At 42.1% G+C, this 22,630-nt stretch overlaps 3 protein-coding genes across 6 annotated transcripts in view; 1 reads left to right on the top strand and 2 right to left on the bottom strand.

Annotated features, from left to right (window-relative positions):
* The window catches only part of fpgs (folylpolyglutamate synthase), a 74,873-nt gene extending 68,576 nt beyond the window's left edge, over window positions 1-6,297 (bottom strand). The window contains exon 1 of one of the 3 annotated variants that reach the window (XM_059993737.1): window positions 1,530-6,297. In XM_059993737.1, coding sequence (XP_059849720.1) covers window positions 1,530-1,685 — 156 coding nt within the window. In that variant the 5' untranslated portion in view covers window positions 1,686-6,297. Of the gene's footprint in view, window positions 1-1,011; window positions 1,222-1,529 lie in introns of those variants that run through there. The other 2 variants (XM_059993739.1, XM_059993738.1) reach the window with 2 other exon arrangements.
* LOC132407362 (SH2 domain-containing protein 3C-like) overlaps window positions 1-22,630 on the top strand; it is a 286,124-nt gene that overhangs the window by 3,241 nt on the left and 260,253 nt on the right. Inside the window, exon 1 of one of the 2 annotated variants that reach the window (XM_059993735.1) lies at window positions 1,135-1,245. The exons of the other annotated variant lie outside the window; for it this stretch is intronic. The gene's annotated coding sequence lies outside the window, so the exon portion shown is untranslated. Of the gene's footprint in view, window positions 1-1,134; window positions 1,246-22,630 lie in introns of those variants that run through there. 2 annotated transcript variants of the gene reach the window in all.
* Window positions 6,433-21,188, bottom strand: cdk9 (cyclin-dependent kinase 9 (CDC2-related kinase)). The gene is made up of 7 exons (XM_059993740.1): window positions 21,009-21,188; window positions 16,680-16,761; window positions 13,772-13,862; window positions 12,876-13,042; window positions 12,095-12,266; window positions 10,827-10,975; window positions 6,433-8,440 (listed from the first exon to the last, which is right to left on the bottom strand). The coding sequence occupies exons 1-7, from the start codon at window positions 21,146-21,148 to the stop codon at window positions 8,075-8,077; spliced, it is 1,167 nt and encodes a 388-aa protein (XP_059849723.1). The 5' UTR covers window positions 21,149-21,188; the 3' UTR covers window positions 6,433-8,074.

Here is a 22,630-nt window from a genome sequence, read left to right as displayed (position 1 = left end):
TGGAAATTTTCTTGTATCCATGTCCTGACATGTGCTTTTCAATAACCTTTTCGTGGAGTTGCTGGGAGTGTTCTTTAGTCTTCATGGTGTAGTTTTACCAGGATACTGACTCACCAGCTGTTGGAACTTTCTGGTACAAGTGTATTTTTACTACAATCTATTGAAATACCTTAACTGCATACAGTCATCTCTATTGAACTCATTGTGTGACTTCTAAAACAAACTGGCTGCACTAATGATAATTTGACTTACGCAATCAATTATTTTGTGTTTCATATATAGATCATTTTGTAGAGATCTGTTTTCACTTTGACACAAAAGTCTTTTCTATTGATCAGTGTCAAAAAAAGCCAAATTAGTTCCAATGTGATTCAATGTAGTAAAACAATAAAACATGAAATCTTCTGGGGGGGGAAGAGGGGGGATTACTTTTTATAGGCACTGTAAAAGCTCCTGAAAGAGTGCAGGTAAAGTGCAAGATTGTAACGAGGTAGATTGTGAAGGATTCGAGATCCACTCGAAAGTCTGATTACAGTTGGAGAGAAGCTGTCCTTCAGCTTGGTGGTACATGTTTACTGCCGAATAACAAGGGGAAAAAGAGAAAATGTGTGTTGGGGTGGGAGTGAACATACAAGTAAACTTCTCACCCTGTGCAGTGATAAGAAATCACAAATAGAACGCAGAACAGGATTATAAAATATTCTTCTCAAATAAGCTAAAGGAATTTGCTGCTTCGTTTTACCTCAGAGGAAACTGACTTACTATCTGTACTTTACTCCTCCCGAACAAGTGTCAGTTTAATTCTGAAGGGAAAGACCGAAACAATATGACACAGAAAATGGTTTTGTTCTAACTCAAATAACCCACCTGTGTTCAGCAGGCACTGTAAAATAGTTTACAGAAACAAGAACTCATCCACTTTTTCTAAATACTGCAAACCGCTACTTATAAAACTTTACTGCACTAGAAAACAACTAGAATGGAAAGTAATCTTGAGCATATTGTAACAACCTGGGAGAGCTCCGCTCTGCTGCAAATCATTAATAAAGCCAGGTTGTTCCTGAAAGTTTGAGGAAGCACCTGTTCAGATCACCCCGGCTGGCGACCTGCGCCAAATTCAGCACCGTTTGGCGGGAAAGAACCAACTCTGCAGCGGACACTCCGGACTCGTTCGTCCGCCGCTCCGAAGTTGTTACTTGGGCTCCAACCGGCTCCGTACTCTCCTTAGCGGCCAACACCATCCAGGTATGCCCAGGCTCCGCTCCGCGGCCGCTTGCACCGCCACTCACTCACCCACCCCCATACTTTGTGTGTCTTCCCGCCCCCTTGACCTGATCCCGGTCCGCCAGCACCCCCTCCCCTCACTTCCACCCCCCTGGCCCCGGCATGGGTCCCCGTCCACCACTCGCCCACCAGCCCCGTCCCAACTGGCGCGGTTCCTCCCGTGCCGACCTTTTCGCCAATCCCGGTTCCCGAGGTCCTGACCCTTGGGCCCCGTTCCCTGTCGCGCCTCCGTCGGTCCGGCTCACCTGATAATCCATGCCGGGGATGTGGAGGGCCGCTTTAGTGGGTGCCGTACTGTAACTTGGCGCCCGGGCACTGACTGATCTGCCGAGCACCGCCCCTTTCCTTTTTACCTCAGGAAGCCCGAAAGCCTTCAACAACGCGCGGAAGAACCGCGCCATCGTGAGCCGCAACAGGCAACACGTTGCTCCCTTTCTACTTTTGACCTCTGCCCTCCTGGCACGCAGCTGAACGTCAGCCTCGACTGCGCCATCTTTGATGCTGGAGCCCTTTGCCGTATGGAAATTTCAGTGCTAATGCTTGGCGTGTGTGCGCTTGTCCTCATCGTTGGCCGTGGCTTAGCAATAGTAATACAAATAAGCACTACTGGGATTCTAGAACACACACAGGAACAGGTCCACAAGATCTTTCCCTAACTAATTAAATTAGGAATCAAATGTCCAAATAATCACCAGCCTGTGTCCTTGTTCTCATTTCCTGCATATCAGTGTTAGTTTAAGAGGCTCTTGAATGCCTCCATTGTATTTGCCTCCACCAACACCACCCCAAGCAGTTCATTCCAGGCATCCAGCACTCCTTGTTTAAAAAAAACTTGTGCCACACAGTTCCTTTGAACTTGCCCCGCCCTCCATATCCTCAAGTATTGGACATTCCAAAAATGGGTAAAAGATACTGGCTCTCATAAACTTTCAAATCTATCAGATCTCCCCTTGGCTTCTCCCACTCCAAAGAAAATAACTCAAGTTTGTCGGACTTCAAATAGCACCTGCCCTTTACTCCAGGCAGCATTCTGGTAAAAGCAGCACGCACAACACGCTGGAGGAACATGGAATTCTCCAACTTCCGGTAATTCCCTCCCCCTCCCTGTTTCACTCTGTCTCCTCCTCCAGCTGCCTTTCACTTCCCTCATGGTTCTACCTTCTTCTACTACCCATAGTGCTTTCCCTTTACATTCCTTCTTCACCTTTCCTGCCTATCCCCTCCCTGCTTCCCCTCTATCTTTCCCCTTACTGGGTTTTCACCTGGCACCCACCAGACTTCTCCTTCCCACCCTCCCCCACCTTCTTTTTAGGGCCCCTGCCCCCTCCCTCTTTAGTCCTGACGAAGGGTCTCGGCCCGAAACATTGACTGCTTGTTTCCGTGGATGCTGCCTGACCTGCTGAGTTCCTCCAGCGTGTTGTGCGTGTTGCTTTGATCCCAACATCTGCAGAGTATTTTGTGTTTAGCATTCTGGTAAACCTCTCCAAAGCCTTGACATCCTTCCTACAACAGAACGACCAGAGCTAAATGCTATACTCCAGAAGCAACTTAACCAGTTTTATCAACCCGAAACATAACTTTCTAATGCTTGAACTCAATCCCTCAACTAATAAAAAACCTGCCATATGCCTTCTTTACCACCCTATCAACTTGTGCAGTGACTTTCAGAGTCAGGAACTTAAGATCTGTGTGTTAAGGATCTTGCCATTAATAGTGTATTCTTTATATGTATAATAATGTAACTTTCCTTACATTTTATCTTTCAAATGGTTGGGTTAAACTCTGCCTCCCATTTCTCCACCCAGATCTGCAACTGATCTGCATTCCATTGTATATTTTGACAGTTTTCTATGCTATCCGTAACACCCCCAATCTTCATATCATCTGGAAATTTACTCTCCCTAACACCTACATTTTCATCTGAAACACAAAGAACAGAGGTTCCAGTACAGATCTCTAGGAAACACCACTAAGCATAAAACTCCAGGCACAGTAAGTCAATCGACCATTACCACTTGCATTCTATGGATAAGCCAATTCTGAATCTTAACAGCCAATTCACCATTAATCCAGCATCAGTGAGGTTGCTGATGCTCTGATGATCTTTGCATCCTCAATGGGGATGGGAGAAGTTCTGGAGGATTGAAGGGCGTAGAAATGGCCCAGGAAATTATAGACCAGTGAGTCTTACTTCAGTGGTTGGTAAGTTGGAGAACATCCTGAGAGGCAGGTTTTATGAACATTTGGAGAGGCATTATATGATTAGGAATAGCCAGCATAGCTTTGTCAAAGGCAGGTCGTGCCTTACAAGCCTGATTGAATATTTTTGAGGATGTTACTAAACACATTGATGAAGGTAGAGCAGTAGATGTAGTGTATATGGATTTCAGCAAGGCATTTGATAAGATACCCCATGCAAGGCTTATTGAGAAAGAAGGCATAGGATCCAAGGGGGACATTGCTTTGTGGATCCAGAACTGGCTTGCCCACAGAAAGCAAAGAGTGGTTGTAGACAAGTCATACTCTACATGGAGGTCAGTGACCAGTGGTGTGCCTCGGGGATCTGTTCTGGGACCCGTACTCTTTGTGATTTTTATAACTGACCTGGATGAGGAAGTGGAGGGTTGGGTTAGTAAATTTGCTGATGACAAAGGTTGGGGGTGTTGTGGATAGTGTGGAGGGCTGTCAGAGGTTACAGTGGAACATTGAAAGGATGCAAAACTGGGCTGAGCGGTGGCAGATGTTCAACCCAGATAAGTGTGAAGTGATTAATTTTGGTAGGTCAAATATGATGGCAGAATATAGCAATAATGGTAAGACTCTTGGCAGTGTGGAGGATCAGAGGGATCTTGGGGTCCAAGTCCATAGGACACTCAAAGCTGCTGCACAGATTGACTCTGTGGTCAAGAAGACACATGGTGCATTGGCCTTCATCATCCATGGGATTGAGTTAAGAGCTGAGAGATAATGTTACAGCTATACAGGACTCTGGTCAGACCCCACTTGGGAGTACTGATCTCAGTTCTGCTCACCTCACTACAAGAAGGATGTGGAAACTATGGAAAGGGAGCAGAGGAGATTTACAAGATTGTTGCCTGGTTTGAGGAGCATGCCTTATGAGAAAGGTTGAGTGAACTCGGCCTTTTCTCCTTGGAGCTAGAGGTTAAGAGGTGACCTGATAGAGGTGTACAAGATGATGAGGGGCATTGATCATGTGGATAGTCAGAGGCTTTTTCCCAGGGCTGAAATGATAGCACGAGAGGGCACAGTTTTAAGGTGCTCGGAAGTCGGTACAGAGATGTCGGGTAAGCTTTTTTTACGCAGAGGGTGATGAGAGTGTGGAATGGGCTGCTGATGATGATGGTGGAGGCAGAAACGATTGGGTCTTTTAAGAGATTCCTAGATAGGTACATGGAGCTTAGAAAAATAGAGGGCTATGGGTAACCCTGGGTAATTTCTATGGTAAAGACATGTTTGGCACAGCTTTGTGGACTGAAGGGCCTGTATTGTGCTCCAGGTTTTGCTTCTATTCTATGTTTTTAACATAGCATACTCACACTGCTCTGCAGATGAGAACACAAAGCACAAGACAGCACTGAAACAGCAGAACAAGCTCTGTTTTCTTTCTTTTACCACACATACACGATTCAGGCTTGCAAGACATTAGGCTTCATACTTCCCCAGCAGCCTTGCAGATTGACAGTCTTCCGATTGCTAAATCAAAGGTGGTGTTAAATCAGCATATAGGAGGGAGGTTGAAAATCTGGTTGAATGGTACCACAACCTCTTATTCAATGTCAGCAAGATCAAATCCATTGACTTCAGGAGGAAACCAGAGATCCACATGCCAGTCCTCATTGGGGGCAAAATCAGAGGTGGAGGGGTGGGGCTAGCAACTTTAAATCCCTCAATGTCAACATTTCAGAGGACTTGTCCTGGGCCAGAATTCAAGTGTAGTTACTAAGGAAGTACTTTTGGTTTGATATTTCTAAAATTTTCTACAGATGTGTGGTGGAGAGTATATTGCCTGGCTGTATCTCAGCTTGGTATGGAATCACCAATGCCACTTAATAGAAAATCCTACAAAAAGTAGTGGGTACAGCCCAGTCTGTCACAGGTAATGCTCTCCCCACCACCGAGTACATCTACATGAAGTGTCGCAGGAAAGCAGCATTCTTCATCAGGGACCCCCATAACCCAGGTCAGACTCTCTTCTTGCTGCTGCCATGATATTGGTGGTACAGGAGTCTCAGGACTTACACCACCAGGTTCAGGACCAGTTACTACCCTTTAACCATTAGGCTTTTCAAGCTAAGGGAATGACTTCGCTCAATTTCACTCGCCCATCACTGAACTGTAACAACAACCTAGATTTTCTCATTTGAGATTGGATTACTATACTGCAAAGTCTCTTCCGGGGATGCCCGAATCTTTTGTTCAATGGGAATTCAGTGAAACCTTCTCTCACTGCTCCCCCCTGTGATCCCTGCTGCTATTACCCAGACCCACTACCACAACCATGTTTTCTTTCTTGGAACGTGTCCTCACCACCAGCATGTACCACATGGTTTCCAAATTTGTTTTCAAGCTTCTCAATTCAGTCCAGCTCTTTACTTCTTCCTTCCCCCTTCACGTTTCACCCATCACCTCGTGCTTCTCTCCCCCACCCCACCTTTTAAATGTACTCCTGAGCTTTTTTTCTCCAGTCCTGCTGAAAGGTCTTGGCCTGAAATGTCTTTTCCAGAGATGCAGCCTGGCCTGCTGAGTTCCTCCAGCATTTTGTGTGTTGCCCACGACCCAAGGACTCACTTTACTTTGAACTTTGAATATTTGAGGCATGACATAAGATCACATCTGCATTTACAGAGTAAATTATATTTTATACATTCAAACACATCATGGTTATTTGCAACCTGATAAACTCATTGGTAAATTTTAAACTGGGGTATTCACTATAAATATTCTGATTAGCAGTAAGCAATGTATACTGAGCAAAAAACTTGCAACCAGTCTATTCTCCCGTTCAAAAATGAACCAAGCCAGCACATTAAAAATAAGACTGAAGTAAATAAATTCTGAATAATTGGGACAGTGAATAAAAACAGATCTGTACACAACGGACCAAAATGATACACAGACACACACACACAGAGAAACAAAGTGGGATTGCTTCAGAACAATTTATTTAAAAGCCTAGAATTCATACTTACTGATGTGATGTATCATAAACTGTAAACATTTTGCATATGCTCTAATGCTGTATTGTACAGTGCATAACTAAATCATTTACCTTGAAATTGTTTGAACCTAAGAACTGCACATTTACAGTATTTCTTAAAATACTCCAGGACTGAGCCTATATTGACATCCCAGACACTGGAACTCAAACTACTGGAAGTACTAGCAAGGCCAATGAAGGCAATAGGCTATTTTATTCTGCCAGTGGATAATCTGATATTTGGTCATGACAAAGTTGGAATAAAATCAAATATTGCAAGCAAAATAAATAAAGTAACTGCATTTTAAAAAAACTAGTTTGTGATTCCACTTTGCAGAGAAATATATATCACATTAACGGCAGTTCTGCAGCTATTTAAATGAGGTCTCATATTGCACAGTTTCTCCCAGAGTTCGCAATACCCTGCAGCTAGAATCTATGAAACTGCTCAGTTACATAACCTATTAAGAGGCACAGTTACATCTTAAATGGAAGGGGAAAGCAAAGGGCCGCACTTCTCAGAAAATTTATGATATTGTATAATAATCATTCGATCCATTTCATTTTTATTCAGCTGTGGACATGCAGTCTAGGAAGGTCAGTAATTAGGCAGCATTAGAATAGGAATCAAATATTGGCACAAATGGGATTTATTACAGCACATCAGTATCTACAAATCATTCTCAAGATATGAGTTGATCTGTGAGAAGATATTTTACTTTTTTCTTAAAACTTTCAATTATTTTATAGTATGACGATGTAAAAAGTACTAACTTAAAAGAGAACAAAAAATGGCAAAGTTTTGGGTTTCAGGAAACAAAGCCATAATCTTAGTAATATTGTATCACCAAAAAAACTGCGCAGCATCATTTCACTGTTCTACAGATGCTTATAAAGATACTGTTTTCTCCAAAATATAGCTCTTTAAGATACAAATTATTCAGCATCCAAAGATCCCCATGGTGCATACCTTCAGAAAATAAAGCAGAAAAGAATATGAATCAGTTTCCTGAATTTACCAAGAGCTCTGAAGTCACAACCAATGTAAGAGGAAAACTATTCACTGTCTATGCCTGTAATTCTTTATTTAGGGTGATATGATTGACTTACTCCATTTTCTTTTTTGAATGCTGTCAGATTGCAACAGATGAGCAGCATCTGAGGGAAATCTGAATATAAACACACATCCCAAGACACGTGGGCACACTGCCAATCACTTGTGCTCCAAGTACTAACTCAAAATAATTCGACATCTGCCGATGATGGAATGATTATGGATCGAACAAAAAAATACATAACAATTCTAAACTTATGCTGAATACTACAGCATCACCGAGAAAAAAGAAATGAATCCAGGACTCCTTAACCAGGGTCTTAGTATGTTATTTCTGGACCCACAGCCCATTTTTGCTTTTGAAGAAGTACCTTTGACAACATCCAATTAGTAATAGGCACAATTTATGAATAACAGTTCAACATCTTTTGATCGCAAGACCTCCAATATGGCACTATCTATATAAATAAACAACCTGCCCCAGGTCACTCTACAATTCATTACTGCTTTAACCATTTTCAAAATACGCGATCGAATTCCGTCTGGTTGGCGGCAGCAGGATTCTTGTTCTGATTGGTTGACTGCTGAGGCATGTGACTGCCACGCCTCCTGGGAGGGGCTAAATATTCAAACATTGATTGGTTGTGGGTTGAGAGCATGTTCTTAAGGTCAGAAGGCATCGGGTCAGTCCAGAAGAAATCGTGGTTCAGTGCATCATCACTGTCAATCCTCTGGGTCGGGTCAAGGACAAGCAACTTGTCAATTAGGTCCAGCGCATAAGGGTCCTTTACATAGGCTTTTAACCGGTCTTTAACTTTCCTCTTCTGTCCTTTAGGTAATTCCAACTTTTGGTACAGTTCATACTTATCAACATTAGGCCAAACCTGAAATCAAGCAAGCACAAGTTTAATTTCCATTATACTTTCTTCATTTGTTTTATTTAGACACAGTAGCAAGCCCTTCCAACCCAACAATCCAGTAACGCTCAATCACACCCATTTACCAAATAGCTTACTAATCTGCACGTCTTTGGAATGCAGGAAGAAACTGAGCATCCAGAGGAACCCTTTACAGACAAACAGCGGTGGAATTGAACCCGGGTTGTGGGTGTTGTAATAGCATCTCACAAACTGCTATGGAACTGTGCTACTCAAAGATTTGTTAACATCTTACTAGCTTATACACAATGTTACCAAATATTCACATTATCAAGTATTATTTCTCCTGGAATATAAAGACAACTTCTCCGTTTTCAATCAATTGCTCATTTAATCCCATTACCCTCAGATTGAGGACACTTGGTATGGTGATAAAGACCAACTACACAGGTGCCTTTGCTATTCCTGATGGCCATTATTAAGCCAAATCTGTCCTTCCAGATCTAAAAATCACATAGTTTAGCAGTTTTCATCCACATGACATCACTGCTCACTTTGCTCATGAATTCTCTTATTCCATTGTCAAACACTCTAGTTTCCATCCTACAAATACCTGACAAAATAACCCATCTTCAAACCTACAAGAAGCCACCCTTGGCACCTGTCCTTTCAAACTATTATCCACCATTTCTAATAACTACAATTTTGAAAATCCAACAGGTTTCCACCTATGACACCAGTGAAAGAGCTGACTGTGACTATAATGCCTGTTTTATTCTTCAGTAAACAATTTTTTAAAAATCTGCAGATGCTGCAAATCCTAAATTTAAAAAACTAAAGAAAATATCAGAAACATTCAGCATGTGGTAGGATCAGAAAAAAGAGAAGCATGGTTAAAGTTTTGGGTCAAAGATGCTTTGTCAGGACTGGGAAAGGAAGAAAACTTGCATTTCTTTAAGTTGCAGAGAAGTTGAGGGTGATAGATAGACAAGGAAATATAAGTGATAGGGAAAGGCCAGCATTGGCCATGGTTGCCTTTGGGACGTGAGTTTATAGCAATAGTTAGTAAATGATAATACAGACAAGGAATGTAAAATTAAGACTATGGTACCTGCCCAGCAGTTCAAGCTGCATTAACTGAACCAAGTCATAGATATGCAACTTGTAGCAGAAACGACTGGTTTTGAAAAGTAAAGATGAAGCTCTGAAATTGCTGTCACCTTCACATGGTCAACATCTGATTCTTCCCTTCTCAGTATCCTTCCCAATTTCAAGGCAACAGGCTAGTAATAACCATCCATTGCAAATACTGTATATATTCTCACTGTTATCGTAACTGCTTTCTCCCTCCTCTCAAAGCCTAAAAATATTCTCCCATTTCTTATGCTTTGTTGTCTTTGCCCTCATGAAAAAGACTTCCCTTACAAGTGTCTCAGATGCCTGCCTTCTCTCAGAATCATTGTATAGCCCTTTGAAATAGTTGACAGAGTCTGTGACAGCATCTTATCTATTCCCCTCTGTATCTCTAGGCCCCTTCCCATATATCCAGACAAGCAACCTTTACAATTTACACAAGCTTCAACAAGGTCCCACCACTAAACAGCACTCCTCCTTCTCCTTCAACACTTCGCAAGCCAATTCCATTCAGGATTTGCCCTAATCTGCCCTGTTCTCCACAATCACTCCCGTCCCTGTAGCACTTTCCTACGCAACCAGAAGTGATTTAACACCAACCCTTCATATCTTTTCAAACAGCAATTCATTTGCATTTCTTCCGATGCTAGTTCTCCTCAGATGGTCTTCTCTATATCGGAGAAACCAAAAGCAGGATGGCTGTCTGCTTTGGGCCGGTCACAAAGGCTACACTGAACTTCCTGTTCCATGCCATTTTTATTTAGACAGAACATGTTAACAAGCCCTTCCAGCCCAGCGATCCCATGCCACCCAATCACAGCCATTGACTAATTAACCTACTAACCTTCATGTCTTTGGAATGCGGGAGGAAACGCTGCACTGGAGGAAAGCCACACAGCCCTTCCAGACAAACTCCTTAGAAACAGCGGCGGAATTGAACCCAGGCTGTCGGCGCTGAAATAGCATTACACTAACCACCACACAACCATGCTGCCTATGAAGACCCATCTGCCTGTTGCCTCCTGCACCCTTAGGACACAAACTTGAGGAACAGCACTTCATCTGGCACATTGCATACTTCCAAATCCAACATCAAAGTCTGTAACTGACATTAATTGTGCCATTCTTTCTAATTCTTCATCAGTTATTTGTGGTGGAAGATGCTCCTACTTTAAAGGAATCATCTAAACATAAGTCAGTACATTTACTGGCTGTATTATTATTGAGCACTAGTACTCCTGAACCCAATGGGCTGTACCTCTGCTGTAATGGAGCCACAGAGCTGACTGATCAATGTTAACTGGTGTTGTTCTGTGTTGCCCTGCATTATTGGACTCCGTGTCCACATCTCGGCCATGATGCAACCAGCACCCCAAAGATCAATAGGCGGTCCGTAGTCTCGCTCACCTGGGTTCAGGAAAAAGGGAAAGAAACAACACATTAGAGAAAAAGTATATCTTGCAGGAATGTGATATACCCCGGTTTTCCACCTAGAAGGTACTATGATTAACTCCCAAGAATGCATGGCCTTTTAAAAACTCAATCCAGGAGGCATTCTTCACATACAAACCTGCATAGTGAATCCCAGATCAAACGACATTACTTCTCCATTCTGTCCTCATCCAATATACAAACTGACTGCTTCAACAAAGATTATTTCTTTGTTTCCCCAATTCATTTTTCCCCTTTCTGACTGGGAAACAACACCCTCAAAAATACCAAATCCTACATTTGATAATTGGCCACAGACCCTAGGATGTAGAGATTCATGCAGTTTTGATGACAATTCCCATAATAAATACAATAAATAAAAATGTATAAAAATAAACAATCCAGATAACTGGGTAATTAGAATGAGAAATCAGTTAAATTTAAATTACTTTTCAGAGCTCTATGTACATATTGAGAATTTTACTAAGGATATTAAAAACAAAAAAAAACACTCAAACAGATGAATTGTAGTGTAGTGATTACCTGATCATCTCTAGTGGTTTAAAAGATGTCGCTTTTCTATAATTTAAAGCAGATAGCTACTGCCAATCCCACCAGGAAAGAGAAAGTTGTTGAGAATGAGACAGAGACCTCTCCTGGCCACGTATATACTAACAGACTTTGCTTCAATGTATCATAATTATACATGCTTAAAAATAGCACCCAATACAAATTCTAAGTAGCTAGCTATGAATAAAATATTCAATTTTCTTTTGGAACACACAAAAGTTTATAGTTTTGACTTTGGCACAAATGCTCCAATACAATTCCTCTTGGATCTCTAAGGCTTAATAGACACATATTATGATGGTTAGAGTCTATTAGGACAAAAGCAAGATTGGGGGATGAGGAAAGGGGGCCTTGTGGACACTGAGCAGAAAATAAGGAACTAGTTTTGTTTAAGAGACAAAGCTGTATCTTGTTGACCATCGCTAATTGCTTGAGAGAAAACAACTGTGATCCACTGGCAATTTCAGAGTGCGAAGTGTGCAAGAAATACTCTCTAAGCTTGTCACCGTGTTTAGAGTAACTTACCTAGCAGGAGCTCTGGTGGACGGTACCACAGGGTTACCACCCTATTGGTGTAGCGATTTGGCTGGCTATTCTTGGCAAGACTAAATGCTCGAGCCAGACCAAAGTCGGCCAGTTTCAACACACCGTCCCGAGTGATCAGAACATTGGCTGCCTTCATATCTCGGTGCAGGATCTACAAACAGAAATGCAAAGGCAGTGTATAGTTTTTATTTTCTGACAAGATGCAGTTATTGAGAGCCAAATATAAAATAACAAGCCTTAGTTCATTATCACATTGTGGTGCCTCACACAAATGGGCTGTTTAAAAAAAAAAAGACCTGTATTTATTCATCTCCATTCAGATTTAATCTTTGAACCAGTGTCACAAAGGGATATACAGTGGTTATCGAGCACACAAGATGCTACACGCAACAAAGGAAGAGAGAAACATCTGAATAGATTTACAGCTTAAAGGGACCATTTATTACTATTTCCTAATTGCATTTAAACTGATGGGGAGTGCCTTCTTGAGCTACTGCAGTCTCTGTAGTGAAAACAGTCTCACGCTGCAAAGATGATAAGAGATGGAAAAGTTGAAAGCCAATAATCTAGGGTGTCGACATTAAAAGTCGTATTGAAACAATCCCCATTTAATAAAACTCCAAATCACTTTAGTTAGCAATGTGGAAAAAAAGGCAGCAAGATACTGTACATTTAGCTTTATAGTGATCAGATGGTAACGTGGCTGTGAGCTCAGCTCTGACAGCAACCAATCAAAGCAAGCTAGGTCACTGCGTCTCACCTTGTTCCGATGGATGTAGTAGAGCCCATTCAGCAGCATCTGCATCACCTTCTTGATTTCTGCCAAAGTGAACTTCACGTTCGCATTGCTGAGCAGTCCAGCCAGGTCATGCTCGCAGAAGTCAAATACCAGATAGATGCTGCCCTTGTAGCGATTATACTGCGTGGCTGGAGGGATTACACAGAAATAATCCATCACTGCCCCCCCTTTAAGCATCACTGTCTCAGGTACAAATCCCACTCTCATTTGTTTGGACCAAAACAACAGTGAGCCAGGAATAGAGACAAGAGCTGGAGAGATTTTGGTTTTAGGAGAAAGATCAATTTTGTGGAGTCTTCCTTGCCTAAATCTTCACCTGCCATTATTTCAGGCAACAGGTGGAAGGGAATACTGTCTTCAAGTCAGTTCAGTGAGACAGCGAAAAAAAAAATCTGTATATTCTTACATACATAGTAGAAAATGCTTGCTAACCACTGGGAAAACATGAGGCAGTTACAAGGGAAGGGTGACTGGGCAAAAGGGTAAACGAGCAAGACCTAACACCTTTGGACTGAAATGCTAAGTTTTGAAAGGCCTGTATTAATTCACTGTTTCACTCCATTCCACAGCATCACCACTTAGGTTGCAAAGGAACTGCTCTTGATGGGGAGATTCAAAAGCTCCATTTCATGTTACAAACGTTCTGCTGTGTTCTTTCAATGTGTGGACCAAACTACTACAGATATGTTTTGAGTTATACAGGCTATGAAAACCTTGTATCAATCCTGAACAATGACAGCTATTTGCTGTGGACAAATTTCAGTTATTTGCAATAGGAAATTCAGGGCATTGAACTAGTTATGCATTTACTAAAGGTGTTACACTCTGAAGGATCTTCACTTTGAGATGAAACTCACCTTTGGTGCGGCAGATCTCAATAAGATTCACCACATTTTCATGCTTCAGTAGTTGCAGGATTTTTATTTCTCTCAACGCCGTGATAGGAAACTAGTAAAAATGGTTTAAAAGTTATTTGCACAGCACTTGTGGGAATAAACTTATCTTTAACTCAAAAGATCTTCACAACATGGTTATACCACAGACATAAGGTTTATATTACTTCTATATTTAACTATTTCAGCGCACTCATAACTGACCACTCCAAATACCTGAAATCAACCAAAACCCTCAACATCAGCAAGACCAAAAAAACAAATTGTGGATTTCGGAAACAGTAAGACAATGAAACACACACACTGGTCCTCAGGGATCAGAAGTAGAAAGAGTGAGCAATTTCAAGTTCCTGGGTACCGATATCTCTAAGGATCTAACCTGGACCCAACACATCAATACAGCTACAACAGCAGCACAACAATAGCTATCAAAGTTCAAGGAGATTTGGTATGCCACTAACTGCACTCGCAATTTTCTACAGTTGTACCGAGGAGCGCATTCTAACTAGCTTTATCACCGACTGGTATAGGGGAAGCTACTGCACAGGATCGAAATAAGCTGCAGAGAGATGTAAACTTAGTCAGGTCCATTGTGGGCACTAGCCTCCATAGTACCTGGGGCATCTTCAAGGACCAATGCCTCAAAAAGGTGTCATCCATCATTAAGAAGCCCCATCACCCAGGTCATGCCTGGTTCTCATTGCTACCATTAGGAAGAAGGTACAAAAGCCTGACGGCACACAGTCAACAATTATAGGATCAGCTTCTTCCCCTCTGCCATCCTATTTCTAAATGGACATTGAGCCCATAAACAGTACCTCACCACTTTTTAACACACACACACACTGCAATTCTGCGTTTTTTCTCTATTACACATTGCATTGTATTGCTGCCACAAAGACAACATACTTCACAACATATGCCTGTGATATTAAACACCATCCTGATTCTCAATTGCTAACATCTTCATTTATCATGTGTGCACACTACTCTAAAATGGCCCTTGGTAAAGTAATGACTCAATTTAAAAATCCCTCCATTGTATCAGTCCTATGGCTGCATTTTTGCATGTACAAGAATAGGCACTATTTGTACAGCCCATGTGACAGGAACCCAGAATATCATGTCAGATACTGGAACTTTAGCAACAAACAAAATGCTGGAAGAACTCAGAGGTCAGGCTACGTTTATGAAGGGAAACTGACAGTTGATGATTCAGTTTGAAATAGTTCAAACACCAAATAAAATCAACAGAATGTCTGATTAGTTGTGTTGTATCAACACAAGTTACAAAAAGGTACAAATGTTTCAGGACTCACACCACCACATTCAAGAGCAATAACTACCTCTCAACCATCAGGCTTTTGAACAAACGAGGATAACTACACTTATCTATTGAGATGTTCCCACAATCAATGATCTCACTTTAAAGACTGTTTGGCTACATCCACACTATGCTGGATAAATCTGTAACCGAAGTCTTTTCTCTTCGTTTTTACCCTCTGTCCACACTAAAACGGCGCTTTCGTCCCCCAAAACCAGAACTTTTCAGAAACGCTTTCCAGGGTGGGTATTTTTTGAAAATGCTGCTCGGGTAGATCAGTGTGGACGGGGTAACCAGAGACTTTTGAAAACACTATCAGACGGCAGTGCGCTATTTCATTGTTTTCTTGATGCAACCTAACAATTTCAGAACAGACGGCAACGAGACTGAAGCCAGAAGAGTTTGAAATGTACTCATCAAATACTTTGGCTCATAACTTACTGAATAAATAAGTATACTGTACTCACTTTGCCTTGTTTTCTGTCCTTGCTCATATGACGGTGGTTTACCTATTTATGCAAGTACTTCTCTGACAATAGATGTGTAGCCTAATGTAACATTGTATGGAAATACAAGAAAACACTGATGCAGACATGTTTTAAACATTTAACAAGGTGCTTTATTAATGCAACAGAGTTAGTCAGTTTTCAATGTTCGTCGTCAGCCAGGTCAATCTGTCCACAAACTCCCTGTCGGTTGCCTCTGTACGCTCCAGTATTTGTTTTTTTTACTTTTAAGTTCTCCTGCGTGAAAGCGTCGTTTTAAGTTTTTCTAGTCTGTCACTACACAAACGTGCACTTTTACAGTGAGATTTGACACCAAGCATGTTGCTTGTTTTCGGTAGTTATGTCCTGCACACATGCAGTAGGAGATTCGCGGAAATCTCCGTTTCAATGTGGATAGAGATATTTTCAAAACCGGATAATGTGGACACCTCTCGTTTTTACGCAAAACCAGCGTTTTCAAAATTATCCGGTCTAGTGTGGATGTAACCTTTATCTCATTATTTATTGCTACTTATCTGTACTTGCATTTGCAGTTTGTCTTCTATGTTCTTTCATTGATCTTGTTTAGTTACTATTCTATAGGTTTGCTGAGTATACCCTCAAGGAAGAGAATCTCAGGGTTGTATGTGATGACACCTATATACTCTGACAATAAATTTTACTTTACTTTAAAAGATTCATTTGGCAATGGTATCTGGCTTGTGTGTAAGCCACAACGGCTGCATTTTCCTGATTGATGAGTAGTCTATCAGGAGAGATTAAAGTGGAGCTGACATTGGAAGCAGCTCTTCAAGTTGATGCTTGGGATTTTGGCATCTACAAAAGGATTACTTAAAAGCACTGACCAGACTCACACAAGTGGCCATTTTGTTTAGTTATCAAAGAAACTCTGTAAACTGTAATTTCCAGATAAAAAGCAAACTTCCGTAAAAGAATTGGCCAATGAAGTCAATAAACACTCACATTATCAACTATCAGAAGGACTCCAGAGACAAAGTTAAACTTTAATATCCACACTGACAATAGAATTTTGGCAACGTACCCCTTCCTTTTCATTTTCCATGAGAACTTTCTTCAAAGCCACTTTTTTCCCTGTCTGCCGATGACGTGCTTTGAACACCTCCCTGTAAAACAATTACAGTACTTTTAATCAAAACACTCCAGTTACCAACGAATTCCACAAAAACAAATACAGCCATATAACACTATTCCACAGAAAGGGAGAAAGGTCAGAAACTTGCATTCATTTTGCTAGTCATGTATGTTTATTTTTTTTACATCAGATGAGCACATCACTGTCGATAAGCGAAGCACTAAAGCATGAAAGGATATAAAATGGTTCCTTGCACTCTTAGAACTCCTTTCAATAGACTCAAGTTATACTTTCAGAACCATGTTTATTTTGTCTCACCACCTTTATATAAGTTACCTGGATACACTGGAAGGCTGAGGGGTGACCTCATTGAAACCTATCAAATGTTGAAAGACCTTGATTGAGTGGATGTAGAAAGGATGGTTCCTATGGTGGGAGACTCTAGGACCAGAAAAGAGGGATGTCCTTTTAGAACAGATACAAGAAGGAATTTCTTTAGCCAGGGAGTGGTGAATCTCAAAGGTTTCAAAGGTACAATTTAGAAATGTATACAGTATACATGCTGTATGCTTTTTCTTCACAACCATCCATGAAAACAGGGGAGTGCTCCAAGAATGAATGACAGTTAAATGTTAGAACCCCAAAGCTCCCCCACCCCCAGCTCCCCTCCCGCCCATTAAGCGGCAGCGAGCAACAATCCCCCTCCCCACCGGCAAAAATAAAGCACACCCGTTACCAACACTCAAGTGTGAGCAAAGCAATAGCAAAGACACAGACTTGCAGTTACACCAAAGACTATACTGTTCACCTGTTATTTCTACATGCTGCAGGCTCTCTCTCCTAATAGGGGACAAGAGGTGACTGCATTTTCCAATGAACCTGTGGAATTCTTTGCCACAGATGGCTGGGAGGCCCATTCTTAATGCAGAGGTTGACAGATTTTTGATTGGTCAGGACATGAAGGGATACAGGGAGAAGGCAGGAGATTGGGGCTGAGAGGAAAAATGGATCAGACACAATGGAATGGTGGAGCAGACTCAATGGGCCAAGAGGCCTAATTTTGCTCCTATATCCTATAAGGCCCTCCAAGAGGACCGTAAACTTGTCATGGTTTGGAGGCTTGCATGTCTCAGTGACCCAGAGAACTATGTCGGCAGGAGACAGGGCTTTATGTTTTGGCGCTTGGTAGGGTCACCTATGCCAAGCAAGTCAAAGGGTAGAGGCCAAAATAACAGATGTCCACTAGTCCTCCAGGTCCAGGGGTTCAGCTCAGGGCTAACAACCCTAATTGGTAAAACAGAACTGTTACAGAAACAGCAACGAAGAATCCTTCTACATCTGAGAAACCAAGGACAGACCTTCATTCCTGCGAAACACCAGCAGTATAACGGACAGAAAGTACACTACTCGGCAACTGAATTAAGAATTTGAAAACAGAACTTAATACATCCTCAGAATCTTTCAATGTTTTTCTACAATGAAACACTGTATGAAGCGCAAGCATAGTTCAGTTGGAAAATACAACCACTTCTCTACACTACAAAGAATGGCGAACAGCAAGTGATGTGCGTCAGGCAAATTAAGGAGAATTTGAGAAAAAACTGAATTCTCTGCTCCAGTTTGAGTAGGACCATGAGCCATTTTGCATACTTCCAGTTCATAAATATTTCCAAGTCAGCCGTTTACCTCCATGTGTATGAAATAATAGTTTTTCTTTAATTCTGCAGGGTTTTAATAAGATCATACATGTGGTATTATGTGCTAGTCTTATCCAAGAAATAATAAAACTTCTTTTTACAAAGATAAATTTAAATTTTCAGAATGAAATGATGTTTCATGAAAGGAAATTGGACAGCTTTGAGTAAAGAATACAACATTCCTGAAGGAGTGTCTTGGCCCGAAACACCAACTGATCATTTCCATAAATGCTGCCCAACGTCCAGGATTTTGTGTTGCAATTTGAATATTTTATAACAAGTCTCAGGATCTCCCAGATTCTGATACCTCTAAAGGGTGAACAATAAAGTAGCTGTTCTGCCAGCTAAATTCCAGAATCAAGAAGCACCATCTAATAATGAAAGATGGATCATTTAGCATTATAAAGATGTTTCTTCAAGCAGAAGCTTGAGCGTGCTTGGAAATTCCTATTTCCTAGTTATGACCACTCTGCATTGTAGTATGTTCACTGTCGAGATCGAAAACAAATTGAACAGTATGGAATTAATGCAACTGGAGATAATACAGAAAGTTAGGATGCCGCTAAACAGTGACTTTGGAAACAGCTCTATTTCCATCTTTAGTATCTTTATTTTTCCCTTTCAGAGTTCTTTTTAAGACCCTGACCTGGAGTTACACGCTGACTTCAGTTCTTTGTGGGAATGGGACCCGTTTTTGGGGTTTCAGTACTGGTCGTTGTTCGGCACGCCAAGGGTTCGGCCTGAGAGTCCGGCTTGAATTCGGAAGCCTAACATATCAGGGCTCTGCAGACAGGCAGATCAAGGGTTGGTGTCATGACAGGAGACCTATGTGTCATTGGGCGAGTCAGGATATCTGCTGTGGGCCCGAAGACTCGGGATCTTCGGGCACAGAGCTCGAAAAAAGCAACATAACATACTTTTTAACATCGTAAACCAGCAAGTTGTTTGTTATGTCTCCCTGCCTGCTGGGAAAATGGAGACACCTTTTTCTCTCCTGGAGAGAGAATCTGCAGCATGTCGAATGCCGGGTGTAACGCAAAGTCTTTGGGGTAACTGCAAGTCTGTGTCCTTGCTACTGCTTTGCCCATGCTTGAGTGTTTGATGATGGTGCTGATGCTTGCTTTTTTTTTTGCCAGTTTTTGTGGGGGGGGAAGGGGGGGAACTGTTGCTTGCTGCTGCTTCGGTGTGGAAGGGGGGGACTTTGGGGCTCCTACGTTTAGCTGTCGTTCATTCTTTGGGGCGCTTCTCTGTTTTCGTGGATGTTTGCAAAGAAAAAGCATTTCAGGATGTATATTGTATACATTTCTCTGACATTAAATTGGACCTTTGAAACCTTAGAATGAAGGTAGAGATCATCAGCAATTTTATAAATGATAGCGCAAATGCTCAAATCAAATCCTTCACAATTGTAGAAAATCTCTTCTAAAATCTTAGATCTTGACATTGTCCCTAATACATGAAATAGTTACTATGGCAATACAAGAAACATTGCAGCCAAGTCACAAACAGCATGTTATCCAATCACAAACAAGGGAAAAATTGCAGATGCTGGAAATCCGAGCCACACACACAAAAGGTTGGAGGAACTCTGTAGGCCAGGCAGCATCTAGGAAAAGAATACAGTCAACGTTTCAGGCTGAAACCCCTCCGCAGAACTCTACAGTCAATGCTTCAATCCGAAACGTTGACTGTACTCTTTTCCTAGATGCTGCCTGGCCTGCTAAGTTGCTCTGGCATTTTGTATGCTACCAGCCATAATAACACCACGACCAGATAACAGGTTTTAATGTTTATACACGGATAAGCATTAAAGAAATGGAAAGGTCTAATCAAAATATCACATTGACAGCAGAGTTCAACATTGCTGATAAAGGGCAGTTCTGAGTGTGCTGCACTTCTCACAATGAACTTTAAACCAATTCTCTGCAAAGGGACCTCAATGGGTTAAGAGTGAAAAGTGATAAGTTTAAGGGGGACATGTAAGCTCGATTTCAACATTTAAGAAGTGAAGTTTGGATAGGTACATGAAAGGTACTTGTCAGAATCAGGTTAATTATCACCGGCGTGTGACATCAAATATGTTAACTTATGGAGGTCTGTGGTTCCGGTGCAGGTCGATGGGAGTAGGCCGCTTAAATGGTTCGGCACGCACTAGATGGTCCAAAGAGTTTTTTTTCAGCGCTGAACTTTTCTGACTCTAACCAGAACTCAAGTATAGCGGTGTAAACAGAGGGAGGTTTGTAGTCTGGAAGTGTCAATGGCGGGGGGCATTTCTTCATCCGTGAAACACACAAAATGCCGTAGGAATTCAACGGATCAGGCAGTAACTGTGGAGGGAAACAAGCAGTCGATGTTGCTTGCTGCTGCTTCGGAATGAAGAATCAAAGATCCAAAACGTCCATTGCTTATTTCCCTGCACAGATATTGCCAATCCCGCTGAATACGTCCAGCGATCCGTAAGTAACGCTAAAAATTCCAAATCTACAGTCTCCTGGGCCTCGGGAAAGGGTTGAGTTGAGGTCCTTTTTGCGGCCTAGACCCCAAGCCCCGAGCCCATGCTGCCCTCTGTAAACAGCCTCACCCGAAGGTCCCCTGTCCGATCTTCGCCATCTTCTCGTACTTCGCCACCTCATCGCAGAACTGGAAATCTAACACCTCATAATACTTGACCATATCGGCGCTGAGCCGGACCCCCATGCCGCCGTCCGGGCACCGCGCCATCTTGAACTTCCGGCCACCGCAAGGCACGCTGGAACTTACTCACAGACACCACCGGCAGCGGCCTCCGACGGCCGGGCGTCGCACTGCAGCAACTGAGTTTGCTAGAAACTTCACAAGCAAGTTGTAATGACTGCAATTTTTCAATATTTACCGCAAGGAATCATGCTTTTGTATCTGAGAGAATCCTATATCCTTTCTCTTTTGTTTTAATCTCCATTTTGTACAATCTACAAAATGCAGCTATTGGGGATTTTCACGTATAAAACGTTTTGCTGAATTATTCCGGGAATTCAGTCCAGGTGAAGGGTTTCGACCCGAATGGTCAATTGTTCCCCTACAATTGTTACTCTAGCTTTGTTGCTCCAGATTCCAGCATCTGTAGTCTTGTGTTTCCAGTCTGCTGAACTTATTTGACTAGTTCAGTTTTCATTCAGCAGTTTATTACTTTTCATATTTTAAACCCACGGAGTTTCAGATAACAGGTACAAAGAAAGAAGGGATGTCCATTAAAATATGCTTGAAATGTAAAATGGAGGTAGAGGATCATCCACGATTTTAATAAACAACATTGCAAATGATTAAATCTCCATTCAAATGAAACCCATCATCACAATTCTAGAAAATCTCTAAGATCTAGAATCTTTACATTGTCCTTTAGACAATGTAGGCACTATTGCAAATAAGAGACATTGCAGCCAGGTCACTTTGGAGAAATCGGGAGTTCTGATCATGGGATTACCTTGATGGCAGAGTTCAACTTCTGCTGTGAAGGGCGTTTCTGAGCGTGCTTCCTCACAACGGTCAGCCAAAAACGAAAACGTTCAAAGGATCAGGTAGCATAGACTTACACTTTGTAGAATTGAGGAACATGAAACATACCAAGTGCTTATAAAGCATTCAGGATGCAATGATGATGGTGTGACCAGCTGGGGCTTAGGGAGCCAAGAAACATTCTCAACAAGGGTACCACTGCAGCGTGGCGGTAGCGCGATGCAATTACAACCCAGGGCATCCCAGAGATCGGAGTTCAGTTCGGATGTACGTTTGCCCCGTGGCTGCGTGCGTTTCCTCCGGGTACTCCGGTTTCCTCACACAGCTCAAAGACTTATGTTAGTTTTGAAATAGCTGGGCGGTGCAAGTCATTCTGACCAAGTGCCTGTTCCGCACTGTATCTCTAAGTAAAATAAATTGTCAGCACTGAGCAAACACGAGGAAATCTGCAGATGCTGGAAATTCAAACAACAACACACACAAAATGCTGGTGGAACGCAGCAGGCCAGGCAAAGCTCCTCTATAGGGAGAAGCGCTGTCGACGTTTCGGGCCGAGACCCTTCATCAGGACTAACCGAAAGGAAAGATAGTAAGAGATTTGAAAGTAGTGGAGAGAGGGGGAAATGCGAAATGATAGGAGAAGGCCGGAGGGGGTGGGATGAAGCTAAGAGCTGGAAAGGTGATTGGCGAAAGTGATACAGAGCTGGAGAA

This window comes from Hypanus sabinus, chromosome 18, assembly GCF_030144855.1.
Source record: "Hypanus sabinus isolate sHypSab1 chromosome 18, sHypSab1.hap1, whole genome shotgun sequence".
Taxonomy (NCBI): domain Eukaryota; kingdom Metazoa; phylum Chordata; class Chondrichthyes; order Myliobatiformes; family Dasyatidae; genus Hypanus; species Hypanus sabinus.
This window is presented reverse-complemented; position numbering and strand designations above follow the sequence as displayed.